The sequence below is a fragment of the Tympanuchus pallidicinctus genome, unplaced genomic scaffold (genome assembly GCF_026119805.1).
Source record: "Tympanuchus pallidicinctus isolate F22 unplaced genomic scaffold, pur_lepc_1.0 scaffold15, whole genome shotgun sequence".
In the NCBI taxonomy this organism is placed as follows: Eukaryota; Metazoa; Chordata; class Aves; order Galliformes; family Phasianidae; genus Tympanuchus; species Tympanuchus pallidicinctus.
In genome coordinates, this window is record NW_026294669.1 from 33,635,617 (window position 1) to 33,651,152 (window position 15,536).

General features: G+C 41.7%; 1 protein-coding gene across 4 annotated transcripts in view; it reads right to left on the reverse strand.

Moving 5' to 3' along the window:
* Positions 1-6,722: 6,722 nt before the first annotated feature.
* Positions 6,723-15,536, reverse strand: part of BARD1 (BRCA1 associated RING domain 1) — a 43,290-nt gene continuing 34,476 nt past the window's right edge. For all 4 annotated transcript variants that reach the window (XM_052675101.1, XM_052675102.1, XM_052675103.1 and 1 more), the window contains 2 exons: positions 8,859-8,956; positions 6,723-8,145 (listed from right to left, as the gene is read on the reverse strand). In XM_052675101.1, coding sequence (XP_052531061.1) covers positions 7,795-8,145; positions 8,859-8,956 — 449 coding nt within the window. In that variant the 3' untranslated portion in view covers positions 6,723-7,794. The remainder of the gene's footprint in view (positions 8,146-8,858; positions 8,957-15,536) is intronic.

Consider the following 15,536-nt stretch of genomic DNA (forward strand, 5'->3'; position numbering starts at 1 on the left):
GCACAGCTTCATTCAAAACACTGGAGAGTCAGAGTAAGTAGTCCTCTCAATGGTAAATATAAAAGCTGGTCTCAAAGCCCTCAGCTCTGCTTGTGAGGAAAAGAACGATTGCAAGGCTGGAAAATGCTTCAAAGGTACCACTCAGCATCTGCCACCCCTGCAGTGCTCAAACAGGACAATATTAATAGTCCCATAGCCTTGCACGTACCGAATTTCAAGTGCTTCCAGACTCCTTCCAGACCTAATGTATTTACTGAAATTGGTTGCCTTCTACCAGCACATAAAAAAGAGGGGGAAAGAAAGGACTAATGGATGTGCATTAACCTTTTGGTACTAGATTTCCCGATACTCCCTACTAATGCAAAATCCATTAGAAGGAAATGCCTGGGAACCATGGTGTGCAAATGCTGTAAGGCAGGGGACATCTGTAAAAACTTGCAGCAGGCACACCAGGAGCAGGGATCCATGCAAAGGTGGCCACAAGTGCAAAACAATTAAATAAACTCCTGGATTTGCTCTGGGCAAAGAGACTCTGCAAAAAAAGGGCCAGTGGAGGGGAGGATTTGGAAGCTGGGATTTGCAGCAGGCTCTTCTGCAGTACAATTTGGTTGCTTGCCCCAAAGGTAGACATTTCAAGAGCCTCCTTTGTTGCTGCTGCATTTTTTCTTGCCATAGGATTGGAGAACTATAAAATCCTAGAACATTCTGGGTTGGAATGAATCCCCAAGAACCACTGAGTCTAACTCTGGCTCCACACAGCACCACCCATACACAACCCTTGTGGCTGAGCAGTGTCCCAACACTCCCTGAGCTCCAGCAATAGAGGCTGTGCCCAAACTGCCCTGGGAGCTGCAGGCTACCATCATCAGCTGCCACGTATGAGCTGCCTCAAAATTGCCATCTGGAGAAAGGACTCCTGAGATGTCCAAGCAGATACAATTTATCTCATCCTTTTTTTAATAGCTAGGAGGCCCAGGCTTGCCCCAGAGATGAAATACCAGGAGCAAAGTGGGGTTCCAGAAACCAGTCCCAAATATCCTTAATGGGAAGATACCTTCACTTAAGTGCTTTTATTTCAAGGATGTGAAAGGGAGAAAATGAAGCCAGAAGTGGATATTATCATTAAATACTCAAAGACAGTTTTGGGAGTTACCTTCACGTGCTCTAATTAAGTGTGGGAATACACAACACATCCCAATGGTTGGTTATAGCCTCTTTCCCTGCTGCACTCAAACATGTTTTGCCACCATGATGAAATATTTTTACACGTACAAAGATTTATCACCCATAGGGCACAGAAGAACACGCTTTAGCTTCCTCACCAGTCACAGCTACCTGCCAACCTCCTAAAACACAGGATATACCCCAGCCCCAATGCATTTACCACCTAAAGCCATCAGCAGGAACCTGCAACAGGCAGGGCAAGAGCTTGGACCTGGATAACACTAACTGGGATGCTGGAGCTCGCTGTTCTTCATTCACTGCACAGAACCTCTCTAGGTCACTATTTGCCATCTAGAAAAATGAAATCTCAGGTCTTTCTCTGACTTGCACTCTGATTACTTTTTTTTTTTTTTTTGCAACTGTGAAATCTTTGAAGGAACGCCTTACAGGCTGCCCAGGGAAGCTGTGGACACTTCATCCCTGGAGGTGTTCAAGACCAGGTTGGTTGGAGCCCTGGGACACCTGGTCTAGTACCAAATCTGGAGGTTGGTGGCTCTGCCTGCGGCAAGAGGGTTGGAACTCGATGTCACAGAATCACAGAATGGCCTGGATTGGAAGGGACCTCAAGGATCACGAAGCTCCAGCCCCCTGCCACAGGCAGGGCCACCAACCTCCACATTTAATACTGACCAGGCTGCCCAGGGCCTCATCCAACCTGGCCTTGAACACCTCCAGGCATGGGGTCCCTTCCAACCCAACCCATTCTGTGATAAAGGGTAGACATGAATTACGTATAGACCACCACCATGAAAACATGAGCTTCTGCACACCAACCCAACAGCCTCCTGGCCTTGAGGCTTTCTCCAGCTGCCAAACAGCCCAAAATCTGGGCTGGACACAAGCTAAGCAGTGTTATCTTCCACCTAAGTACCTCTTTGCTATCTTGAGCATTGCCTGCTTAAACACAGAGCCTGTTCTCCTCCTGCCCCACTGGGGTGCACGATCTTGTCTCTGCAAGGTCCCAGCAAGCAGTTTGCACAGAGGTGAGCAAGGACTTCACACCTTTGTGAAGACTTTTTTCTCCTCCTCTGCTCCCACTGTCACTTCTTCACACACATCCATAGGAAAATTTCCACCTCCAATTTACAGATCACCATAGAGCAACCCAGAGACTGCTCCAAAGCTGGCACTACCTTGCTGGCATTCATCAGGAATGGCTCTTCCTTCTGACCTGTGGCTCTTAAAGACATCGCCCTTGGAGTGGTGTGTACCATTCTCACATCATCTTATGGAGGAGCTGCTGCACCTGGTTGCTTACTTCTTAGGACAAGAGTCTGTGGGCTTCCATCCCAAAACCCCAATGCCCAAGTTTGGGTATGTGAATGCCCAATTTGGCTATGGCACCTGCTGCTGCATGGACCACAGGAGCTGTTAACTCAGTAGTGGCTTCTCAGTCTCTGATGAAATGGCCCTTGGCTCAATAATGAAACAGCTTTTTGAAAACACAAACCGATAGCCCATGCAAACTCTTAAAAGAGCTCATACAAAGATATCATGGAAAAATAACACAAACCAAGACTATTATCCCAGGATATTTTCACTAACTCATTCAACAGGTACACAGCAAAGAGAACAGCAGGACCACAGAACTCATACTGTAAGCGAGGAGAGCATCTGCCTCCAATTTTCCAGTGAAACAAAACCCATGAAGCTTAATTTAATAAAAAGCTCCTGCTACAAGTAAAATCCTTCAAGGTTGGCTGAGTTTAAAGCCAGAAGCTGGCACCTCCTCAGAGGCACGTCAGGGGAGGAAGCTTCCTGCTTTGACACTGCTGTGAGGAGCAGGACCAGGGCTCTGCAGCAGGGCCAGGCATTCAGAGAGCAGAAAGAGCTGCTGGGCAATTTCTGCATGTGGGATATGGGCACCGTGCTGCTGCACAGCACAAAATAAACATGAGGGGAAAGGTCCAGCACCGTGGGCTTATTGAATTAAACATTATTGCAGCTAACGCAATCAATATGGCATTGATCGCATTATCCATATTAATATTTAATTCAATTAGAAGGCCCCCAATTTATTGTTCTGTACTTTGTTTCGTTCTTCAATGTTCTTCCAGACCTTTCACGCTGCAAAAAAAGAGCTGAGCTCACCCAGCTATCGCAACCCAAACAGTTAAGCCCCTGCTCAAACCTGAGCAAGGGCTGCTGTGCCCATCAGGAAGAAATCTCTGCTTCTCCAACCCATGCTGGGAAGATACCAGCTCTGCACTTTGCCATGGCACCACACAGTACTGCAACACTTCCTCTCCTTCTGATCATATACAAAGCATTCCTCTGCTTTTGAGGACCATTTTACACAAGTCAAACAAGCCTGAAAAGGCAGAACATGCTGTACTGCTATTAGACACCTGAATCTTCCTTTGTTCCCTAAGGAACGCTACTCAACCAACAAGGCCTGATGGTCCCCTTCTGGCCAGCTGGGAAGCACAGCTGCAAACACTCAGCCTGTGCTCCCCAGGCCAGCCACAGCCCTTCACCAGGTGCTCATCATCACTTCAAGCCCTAACAGTTCCGTATAAGGCCAAACTGGTTAACCTCAGTTCATCAGACAACAAATTCATCCTATTTACAAGACCAAAAATAAGTTACCCTCCAGCTCCAAAGTACAAAGTAGCACCAAGAGGAGAAACAAAAAGCTTTTCTCTGCTGCATTCCACAGACCAGCCCACCCTCAGTTGGCAGCACAGAAAGCCCAGGCAGAGGGACCAGGGACATTCACACATTTTCCCCACATCATGCACACCAACACCTGGTTTCACATGACTGCAGTTTGAATGCTTCTCTCTTTGTTCTGAGCACAATATTCGAAGGAGTTTTGTTGTACAAAGAGCTCATTTGCTGGAAAACTGAAGAATAGAATAGAACATCCAAAAATCAAACTTGGTATTGAGACACCTGGCCAGCACAGGAATACCACCAACGACAGCACAACCCCACTGGAATTCTTTTTCCTCCTCTTCTTGCTCCTGTGAGCCTCACCCAGGCTGACCACAGGTTTGGGCCCTTCCTGTGTTTGTTCATCAGCAGAGGGCTATGGAAAGGCAGACAACAAGAACTTCCAAAGTGTGCCAACTCTGCTCTTGAGATTAGAAGTGCCAATGCTCTTTAGCATTACTTGTTATTTCCCCAAAACACTTGTGAGACAACACCCAAAGCCACTTGTTTCTTCCTCCAAAGTCACTTCTCCAATAACAAATGAAAATTCAATCTTAGGGATACCAATAACCACAGACAAGAAAAAAAAAAGCTGACTCACCCAGGTCCTCTGGCTGTAGAACACTCTTTCTCAGGCAGCAGATGCTCTTCCTTCGGAGGCTGGCCTTTAAATGAGCCCAGGCAGGACTGTGGTCAGGTGGGAAGCACCAGGGAATTACTTGCACCTGTGTTCCTGGGCAGCCACCCACTGCACCAGGTGCTGCTCGTCAGTTCAGGCTGCAACAGAAGGGTTCCCTACACTCACTAGACACTTATTTTACAGAAAATTCATCTCTTTCCCTAAAACGTGTATAATTAAGAGGCGGGGAAGGTATTTTAGTTGTAATAGAACAAGTAATCAGATGTATAAACGTGCATTGGTATGAGCTATATGTGATTATATTCTCTGGGATCTACCCAAGACACCAATGCAAGGAAGCATCTTGGTATTGTCAGGTAAGTTTCATTCAATGCACAGCACCAGTCTTAAAAAAATAACAATAATGATGAAAAAACATATTGGCCTGACCTCATATTGTTCCTTAGACCACAGCCGTGCAGCAAGGCTGTGCAATATTGAGTAAACATTACTTTCTATTATCAACAACAGCCTGATGCCACTGAACTGCAGGCATTGCTACTGAAGGTGTTATCAGGTGTCCCAGATGAAGCAATTTGTAATGGAATACAGAGATAAATTTCAAGGGCAGTGGCCTGAAAGTCATTAGCCTGAGATTCACCACAAAAAACACACAATTTATTTATAACATCTATCATCCAGAATGCAAGTATTGGATTTTTACCTCATCCACAGAGCCAATAATCACACATTAAGCATATGCATTTTCTCAGGACACTAAATAGACGCTATAACCAAATTTGTCAGCCACCTTTTATGTGTTTGCTGATGATCTCCCTACTCCATGCCATGCCAAAATATCACAGCACCCCAAAGGGAGCACGGCTGTCTGTGCCTCTATATGTGCTGACACCATATGAAATACCTTTTGTTTTGAGCCTGCCTCCTACTTACTTTAATGCACCCTCACTTCAAGGCAGTGAAAAATGACCCCTGCACACCCTTTGCTCCATGACTCATGGTTTTATAACCTTGTTTTTGTGAGCCAAAATCCAGTCACTGGCTTGAGGAGCTTGATTTATCCTTACTACAAGACTTTTTTCAAACGTGCTTTAATCAAGTGCTTTACCTCTGCTTATGATTAGCAGCACTGAATTAAGCAGCCTGCACCACTGAACTTCAGGCTTTGTTTTTTATCCTGACCAATTGCCTCAGCAGTGTTCAACAACTGCTTCAATTCTGGCATCAAAATCTCCTTCTTCCTGTGCTGCAGGACTGCCCATAAGCTGATTCAGGCCCAAACTCCCATTCCTTGAAGGATAGATAAATAGGCCAGAGTTAGCATTGAGTGTACTTCAGTTAGGAAGACAAAACTCGCTGCTTTGATAGAAACTATTCTTGTTAACATTACCTGATTGGAAGGAATCAAATTACAAGTGAGCAGATTTGCAACAAGTTGAGTATGGCTTTAAAATTAAAAAAAGGCAGATTTCTAGCACAGATTCTTTTCAGCTGCCAGGGAACAACAGCTCTGTAAATCTATTGCCTATACATAAAGAACACAGGAAGAGTTTCCTGATGTGCCAAATCCCTTCCTTGTGGATAGCAAGAAAAACTCCACGCTTCAGAATTCTGCAGAGACTCACTGTTACTCCTGCAAAGAATACCCCATTAGGTATATTGATGTGTTATGAAACATCCAGTTAAAATGTGCTACAATTGTTAAAATAAACGATCACATCCACGCAGTATTGACTCAGTACCTGATTTGCTTCCAGTGTTTATCTGCACAAAAACCCAAAACACATTCATCCTATAAGTTATTCCATTTGTTAATGAGCCTCACATTTCTGCTTGCTCACACAGACCTGCAAGTACTTGAGAACTGCATTTAGTGAAGAGCAATGATTCGGTCTAGCGTAAGTGATAGAGCAAGACACTCCAGCTGCTGAATTCTAGTAGAAGCCATTGAAAACTACACCTATTATCCATGAAGTGTGTATTTCCAACAGCTCTACAGAGGATATTTAAAATCTGCACGGGATCTCCAGTGGCAGCGATTACACAGAACAACTCATCCTACAGAGCTTGCAGATAGGATACTATCTTGACAGCTTATCAAGTTCACAGAAAAGTACTTCACGTTTCCATTTACCTGTTGAGACACACATAGGAACCATGCACTTGCTCCACAGCTAAGCTCATGCAATGAGACACCTCGAGGTGACTGACACTAAGTTTTATTACAAGCAATAGAAACAACTTTGTCTTTTTCCCCCCCACAACCATCGTTCTCATTGCACATCGTGGCAAAAGACAACATCTTTAAGTTATGAATTCACAAAGGCAATACATGCCATGTGATGCTTACAGCTCCCAAGAAGCAAAATTCAGACAATAACTTATGATCAATTCGAGAAAGGAATTAAGCTGATCATAACAAGTAAGCAAGCATCAAGTACTGCTCCAATGCAGCAGAGTACATTCAAATACAATGCTGCAAAGCAAGGCATAATTGTTTTGTAATTATTTTTTTCATGTTACCATGATAGCAATCAATCTTTAAGTACATAATTTTTAATCGTAATTTAATAAAGGCTCTGACATTTAAAAACCTTCAGAAAACAGCATCAAATTCAAGTTACACACACACGAGAGAAAATGGATGGAAGTGAATAAAGCATGACCTGATACAAATAAAGAGTTTTAGAACAAGATTTTCACAGATGCACTTTCAAAACTTAACTTCCAAATGAATTCGGGCCATTAGTTCTGCTTTGATTTCTACAAGGCTTATCCCACGCCAAGAACTTCCTATAACATTCAATTTTAAGTCACAAGGAGCATCACACATCATCTGATCGGTGTCTATACAGGCATATGGCTTTTGTTTTTAATACATACAAGTTCTGTCCTGACTGGGAAGTCTTGCCACACACAGTAGACCAACACACAGTCACCAAACAAAAGAAACAGGGGCATGCTCTATCACCAACCAAGCCTGATTTAAGTCAAAATTCAAGACTTCAGTTTGCAAAATCTTGCAGAATGTCAATGATTATTAAGGGAATTGAATGTAAAAATAAAGCTTAGCAAATAATCCAAGGCACAACTTTTCAATGCAGCATCTTCTTTTCCCTATGCCATTGTCAGGCCATTTATTTCAGCCTCTCCCAGTGATCTTGGAATACAGAGGAGCTCTGACCATGTAAATGAGTTACCAAGTGCAAAACATAAATCATAGCTTCAGACCAGCCTTTTCCAGCTGCTGAAGGTTCACCACTTTTTAAAAGGTCTTAGTTGTGAGACAGGGACTTTCGCTTTACAGGCAGCAGCTGAAATGACATTATGCAGTCTACAATCCAGCTGGAGGGAGCAAACCAGACTTTGCCTTGACCAATTCTCTCCGGTTTGAATTTAGAAGATGCATCATAGATGACATACTGAGTGCAAAATCTCTGGTCAGAAGCAGATTCTGCATGGTATGCCACCGTGTTGATCGTCTGTGTCACGTCGCTGTCTGGTTTGGGCTGCCTAACCAGGATTTGTCCTCCTCCTGCTTTGATCAGCTCCACAAGATCGCTCTTCTGGTGACTTTTGAATGATCCCAAGAAATAGAAGTAGCATCCATCAAACAGCTTAGGCAGCTAAGGGACAGAACATAAAAGTAAGTATGAAAACAGGACTTCCCAAACTGAGTGAAAGCGAACAATGAGTGCCCACAGAAAGTACGACTGAAAATAACCAGCATGAGAAGCCAGGACAGTCTCTTAACACATAAGGTCTTCAGTATAAGCATACAACTGAGCAAAGTTTGCTTATCTGGTAAATTCTTGCTCATGGTTAATTATTTTCCAGCACAACAAGGTCTTTAGCTATCACCTAGAATTAGTCACAGCTACTCCTCTAGCATAATCAGAAAGTAACCAGAAATTAACCCAGAATTACAGAATCACAGAATGGTTCAGAAACACAGAACCCAGTTAAATACAAAGTGCTCTGATGTGGAAACAAGATGGATTCAAAACATTTTTTCCTTTCAACTTTCAGATTATGTCAGCTACATTCCTAAAGCTGATCAGGGAGGGCCAAAGCAGCATCGCTTGCTGTCCCATGCAGCTTCTTCCATAAACGTAGCAGAGCTTTCCCTCTGACAAGGTTATGGCAACATAACCACTAATGGAGAAAAATGACTGCTTTATGGATGTTCGCAGTTCTTTCCATCACCTTGCACATAATCAAATTTCTGTAGGAGGCCACATTAAAATTTTACATCTACTGCACCTGGACAAGAGGCAAAGGGCAAAAATGCACAAACCAAAGGTCATTAAGACAATCTGTCTCAAGCAGTAAAACTCACCAGCTGTTCTCTGTTGAGCCGGCCTCTTCGTGGGCCACCTTGGATTTCATACTTCTCTTCTTGTTCTCGAACTGTGCTTTGTAGACAGGCTTGTACCCCTATAGAAAGCACAGTAAGGAAAGCACTAGTTAGTTACAAATCTCACCATTAATTTAGACAATAAGTCCTTTTTTTTTTGTTTGTAAACAGGTTTGTATTTCATTTCAGGGAATAAACAGCTGCACTAGGATGAAAGGATTATCCATAATGCAAAGCACTGCATTCACATAGCATCAAATCTTGTGTGCTTTAGCAATTTTATTTTAACCTGGACAAGAACCTACAGCAGTGGTTGTAAAGATGCAGGTCAGATGGAGAGAAGCAATATCATGCTAAGATCAGTGTTGTAAATACATGGAATTATTAGTGTTTCCTCTTAACTGCTACTAAAGGTCAACTACTTAATGTCAAATTGCTGAACATTTGGAAACTCAAAGCCATAGAGGAGAACCAACTCTGCAGTTAAGAAATGGAAGCAATTGGCTGATAAAGAGCAATTACAAAGCAAGTACAAAGCTGTTTCTAAACAGGAATGGTCTTAGATAAATCAGATGGGATTTCAAGGTCTCCAAGATCAGCAGAAACTGCAGGTTTACGCTGAGGTTTCAACAGTGGCATTTGTTTTTGTTACCATTGCTGCATAATGAGATTGTCTTTTACAGTCAGCGTGGTTTTACCTTGTTTTAAGGCTCTTTTTTTTGTTTTTTTTTCCCAAATCCAAAGTGCACTGATGCTGATGTATCACTAACATTTGTGAAACGTACCTCCTGACCTGACTTTGGAAAGAGGAATCGCTGGGGTCATCCACTCAAGGATGTAACATTTTGCCTGCACTCATTTATAAAAATTACCTGAGAATGAAACTTTGCAAACTGTTCCATGAGGATTACAGAGTTGTCACTGTTCAACTTGCACAGCAGTTCTCATTCCTCAAATAGTGCTTTTATTTAGGCAACTTACTTTTTCCTATGTGAACTTGGGAACCACAATATCTAAAGAAACACAACCAACTGAACAAAACCAGAAATGAAGCAGGGGTGCTGATCCTAGAAGAAAGCCCAAGACTATGAAGCAATGATGAAGGTGCTTGATTCCCACAGCAATAAGTAGCAGTATATAATCCCAATCTAGAGAGATCTTTCAAGTCAACCAGATTAGCTGCTGCCTCGCACAAACTGGCAAGATGCAAAAGGAATTCACATTTTAGGAACTAGGTCTTATCATTTATTTAAATGAAAAAAAGACAAACCCACACAGAAAGAAACAACTGGTAGCTGGTTAGTACATATTTCCCCCTCCACGTACATATAAGTTAATTGCACTTGGTAATTTCTTCAAGAAACATTGATATGAACTCATATAAAACTGGAAGGGCAAGCTAGTCGTGTATTTTCTTGAAAGTAACTTCTGCATTTATTATTCGTAACAGCAATGTATAGAAATAAGCTATTTTCAAAGTGTTCCTAACTAGAAAATAAATCTGAAGGGTATTTCAATACTTTACTTAATCATCACTATGTAACTGGATTCCCTCTATCAATTTATTTCAAACTTATAAGGTCATTCTTTCAAGAAAACTTGGATGCTAATGGGCTTCACTCACAGTAAGGGAAAAATCTCAGCTAGTCTTAAGAGCAAAGCTGTCTATTCATTAAGAGCATGAGTTATTTCAATTTACCATCAAAAACTCAATTTGAGGGATTTTCCACTACACAGCTGAGGTTCATACGTAAGAATACACCACAAATTGATCATCTAGTGCCAGCAACAGTAAATGGTGCAAATTTGATATCAAAGTAATAAAAGGTTGAATAAACACAGAAGGCTACGATGTCTTCTTACAGTTACTTACAGTTACTACTACAGTTACTGATGTACAGTTCCTTCTCTGAGAGAAAAAAAGTCACAGATATCTATTTTAACAGAAAATGGAAAATAGACTTTTGCATACACACATCTGCCCATTCTACACTGCCAGTTGCTCTAGGTAATCTGTAGGCACCAAAGTTCTTTGTTGCATTTAGTGAAAATCCTCCACGACTCATCCAGATGTGCCTTCTTTCACTGTCTCCATAAAAACCCAAACTATTTGTCTCCTTGAAAAACTGCAAGTATGCAAACAGAGCATTTTTTAGCACCACTAACAGTTTCCTCATCAACTTTAACTTTTCTTAACAGCTACAGTAAGGAGAAACTTGTCCCTTAATAGATTTGTGGCAAAGAAGAGATCTATTTGAAACAGAGTAAAAAGCGCTGAGCTTCTCTGTATCCAGGTGTTTTGCTTTTTTTTCTTTTAAAACATCATTATGTTAAGAAGCAACACTGTTAGGCTTACACACCCCTTCGTAGAGCAATACCCTATGTGCTCCCTGATGATGGAAAAGCACTTTATTTTCAATTTGAGAATTAATTTTTCATGCATGATATAGAAGCAGAACTTGCTCCAATTCATTGGGTCTTGTCACATTTGGTAGACAGAACAAACATTATTTTTTGGATCCACAGAGCTCTGGGACATTTCAAGCAGCTATCTAACACTTCTGTGTGCAGGTAGCAAGGAGCTTTTGGAGTCCTCAAGCTGAGATGATGCGATGCCTCAGAATTCACCATGCATCAAGACAAACAGCCTGTCTATGGGGGAAGTTGTCCTAACAAGCAGGGAGTAAAGATGTTTAAGTGGTAGAAATCAGTACGTTCTCTGAGTGCAGGCTTTGTTCTGAATGATTTCTTCCCAAGTTGGTCATTTCTCTTCAGCAACTCTTGCATGGGTAGTACAAAATTTTGCAGGCGACTGCTAAACAATTCACACATCATACTGCAATAGAAAAACTGAAATATCCCTCTGTTCTCGTATTTAAGATGAAAAGACAGAAGACTGGAGTTGTGTTTCTATCCAACTTATGCTTATAATATTTTGTGTGACAACCTCTGAATGCCACGTGGAGTTGGCACTCCAAAATAAAGCCCAGGTCTTTTTCCTGAGTAGATCATATTCACTTTAACTGCTAATGTGTGTGAGTGTGACAGCTCCCTTTTAATACCTTTTTAATCAGGATGACACTCAGCTTGACAGAGAGGACAGATAAAAGGAAATAAAACACCACACTGTACTCAAAGGCACAGCACTCTACTGCTTTCATGGGGATGTTTCCAGAAGCTCTGTGACCTTACAGCACTCCTATTTCAGTCAGAGGCACAGTGCCCCTTGACTTCAAACAGTAGCTACATTAAATTGATTTCCTGAACATCTTAGGTTGCAATCACTTGCAGCATTGTAAAGAGCCCCCAGTGAAAACTTGATGCCAAGATGCACGCACTGGACAAAAGAATGAAATGAAAACTACTAGCTATTAAAGTAATTAAAAGTCAACTAGTACACCATCAATACTATGCCTCCTCTTTTCTGAAACTGACACAGGCTCTTATTTACTTGTGTAGAAGTCAGCACAGAAATCTCCATCTAAGAGAAGGACACCCTGAAAGAAGATTACCACAACCAGAGGGGGAAGTAAACTCATGTTGAGAGGACACTCACAATTTTTGGAAGGGACAGTGATCAGAGTTGCACTATTTTCCTTCCCAAATTTATGGCTGGAAAAAAAGCTGGCTAATTACAAAACAGAATGAGATCACTTTTTAGCCAAGATCTCAGCAAATGTGGATTTATTCCCTGGTACTACTGCCATTTCTTTTTTTTTTCCTAAAGCAAAGATCATTACTGCAACTACACTTTAATGGTCCTCTAGTTTAATCACAGTAGTTGAATCAGATATCAGTTACCAATACAAGAGGCTGTCTTCCATTCCAAGATGGACCAAAGCTGCTTTGCAATACCTAAAGCAAGACTGCAAGCACTCATTAATAAGGTTTACTGCCTCCCAGAAGATGATGCTGGGCAAAGGTCACACATGCAGAAGGGTCAGGCAATGTTCTTCACCAAAAATAAAGAATACTTGAAGTTTAAGAGCCTCTTAAATAGCTGGTTTCATGCCTGCAATGTTTAGATGTAAATAATAGCAGTTGCACAAAATTCTAGCATAAACAGAGCCTGCATTAAAGGTCACTGGGAAACATTGCAGAGAAAGGTTTTGGCTTCATACCCACTGCATTTTAGGCTGATGTCACCACATTTGGAGGGAAGAGTACTGCTCTACTCCACGCTCCTCATTAGCAAGATCAGTAAAGCACCACTACTTAAACTGATCCCTATTAATTCACTGAACATCTGGCCCCACCTCCTCACCTCCTAGTATTTAAGAAGCAAGGAGGTTAAAAGGGAGCCCACTAGCAATACCATTAATTGACCTTTGATACAACTGCAGCTACTGGTGCTGGAAATAAAGAAGTCGTTAATTGCAAAATTTAAGATCAGAGCCCGGTAATCCTTATTAGTGTAAGTCTTATTGGTTTATAATGAAACTAACAGCATCAGCAAAAACAGTTTAAACAGGGTGAAGTACAAGAATAACTGGACGCCAAGAATGTAATCACCCAGATACCCAGGGGTAGCTCTCAGTAACTCAATTAGCTTAGTGGAGGTTTTGTTGGATTTGCATTAATAGACCAAAGAGCAGGGGTTAGTCACAAATTTCTTTTGAAGCAGCTAAAAGTAATTTAAAAAGATGCAAGAGCAACAAAGAAGATGAAATACTACACAGACAAGATCCAGTAGATTGCAACTTCCTCAGCTCACTCTGCCTCTGCTCCAAGTTTTAAGACTTGTATGCAGATTGAGCAAAGCTTGATGAGGTTATTTTCCTAGGAAAGGAAGAAAATTGGACTGAGACAAAGTGTTAGAGGAATTCTGTACAGCTAGCTTCAATTTGCTCCCTTAAGAACATTACTGATCTCTGCCATAGCACTGAAAAGAATTTTCATGTTGTCTTGTGGATTTATCAAGTAATTTCAGACTTGCACTTCTTCATGAAGTGAGAGAGACACCTCGTTTGGTGAAACACAGCCCATTTTTCCAAAAGATGGAAATGCCACCAGATGCTGCAGACTAAAATTAATCTCCTTAAGAAGGAGAGTTAATAAATTAATCCAGGTGGTATTTATTAAACACAATGGAGCAGGTGCTTAGGAAGCCCTTAAATACCGACTGCCAGAAGCTAGGATCATGTAATAGGAAAATCACCACTTTGTTTATAAAAAAATAGAGTGGTTTTAAGCAATCACTATTTGCCAGAGCTGTGAACAACGAAAATAGAGGTAGCCATACCTGAGGTGAAGTTAGGTTAAATGTCAGTCATTTTCTCCTCTGGGAATGCCAGCAGCTGCACAAGCTAAATTTGTGCCTAAATTGTGTCTAAATTTGACACAAAACTGCTTCCCTACTCCTTGCCAGGAGGTGCCAGCCACCGTTGGAGTGCAGAAATTTAGAACCTGATGGGTGACATAAAACATTCCTCTCTGCTGTGCATGTGCACACTGGATGTTTCTACCACCTCCTACAGAGCTGCAAGTCCTTTACAGTTGAAGGAAGTCTCCAATGCAGAACAAGTGTGAAATTCTAGTTGTCAAAGATTTTAAGGTGCTTTAAGGAGGAAGCGCTTTGCTTTAGAGAAACATCTTCATCTAAAAATACTTACAGAAAGTAGATAGCTCAGCCTGAGAAGAGCTAAATCAAACTCATCTGGCACTTCCCCTGTCTAATAGCCTAAACAAGGCCGCTCCAAGAAAACTTTGCTTGAAATGCCAGTCATGCAGTGCCCTGGCTCTTCCTGCCAACTCCCAGTTGTTCCAAGTCCTTACAAGAAAGGTAGGATTTTTTGCTTTCTTGTAAGTGGTCAGAGCTGAGTCACTGACGCGGCTCCAAGCAAGCAAAGCAGATGAAGGAATCAGCAATCGGATACTTTGAATTCTCCCAGCTACTTTGCCAAAGACTGACACGAGCTTATTTCCATGTCTATTGTTACCAAGCCAGTTTCTCATTCCCTGCTTTAAAAGATGACAATAAGTGCTTAAGACAAAAGAAAAGCTGAAAAGCTATTAACTATTGCTGTTGGTTTTAATCATGGTCCTGTGATCTACGAAGAGGATAGAGGGAATACAGTATTACTTGAATCTTTGTCTCAGGCAACTTGCAGAAGCATAATGATCCCCTACTTTGTGCCCTAATACAGTCTCAGAAATAATGAGGGCAAGAAAAGAATGAAACAAATGAAAGATATGGCCAAGGGCAAGGAGTACAGCGATCACGGTGTCTCAGTTGAATTCTACGCAGCTCTGCAAGTGGGTAGATTGCTGACAGAATACTATGTATAGAAAATACAAATTGTAAGGTGGAATTTTTCTAGTTTTTCACCTGTGAAGATCTAATACTCCACAGCAATGACATCCTTTTATAACTTCCACTTTCAGACAAAAGGAAAGCCCAGAAGTGAAGTCACGCAATGTGAAATCCTGACTCCAACACATCACACTTTGCTCAGACAGCAGGAAAACTCCACGTTACTCCTCCACACGATGCTGGAAGATGTTTTATCTGCATGTACAGACACATGTAAACAGAAGCACTACAGAACTATACAGACAGACTGAAGCAAATGAAGGAGACCGCTTTTCTTTCTTAGACAAACAGCTTGAAAGTCTGCTACAGCAGAAGAGTTAACATAAATACACTTCAATGATTTTGCA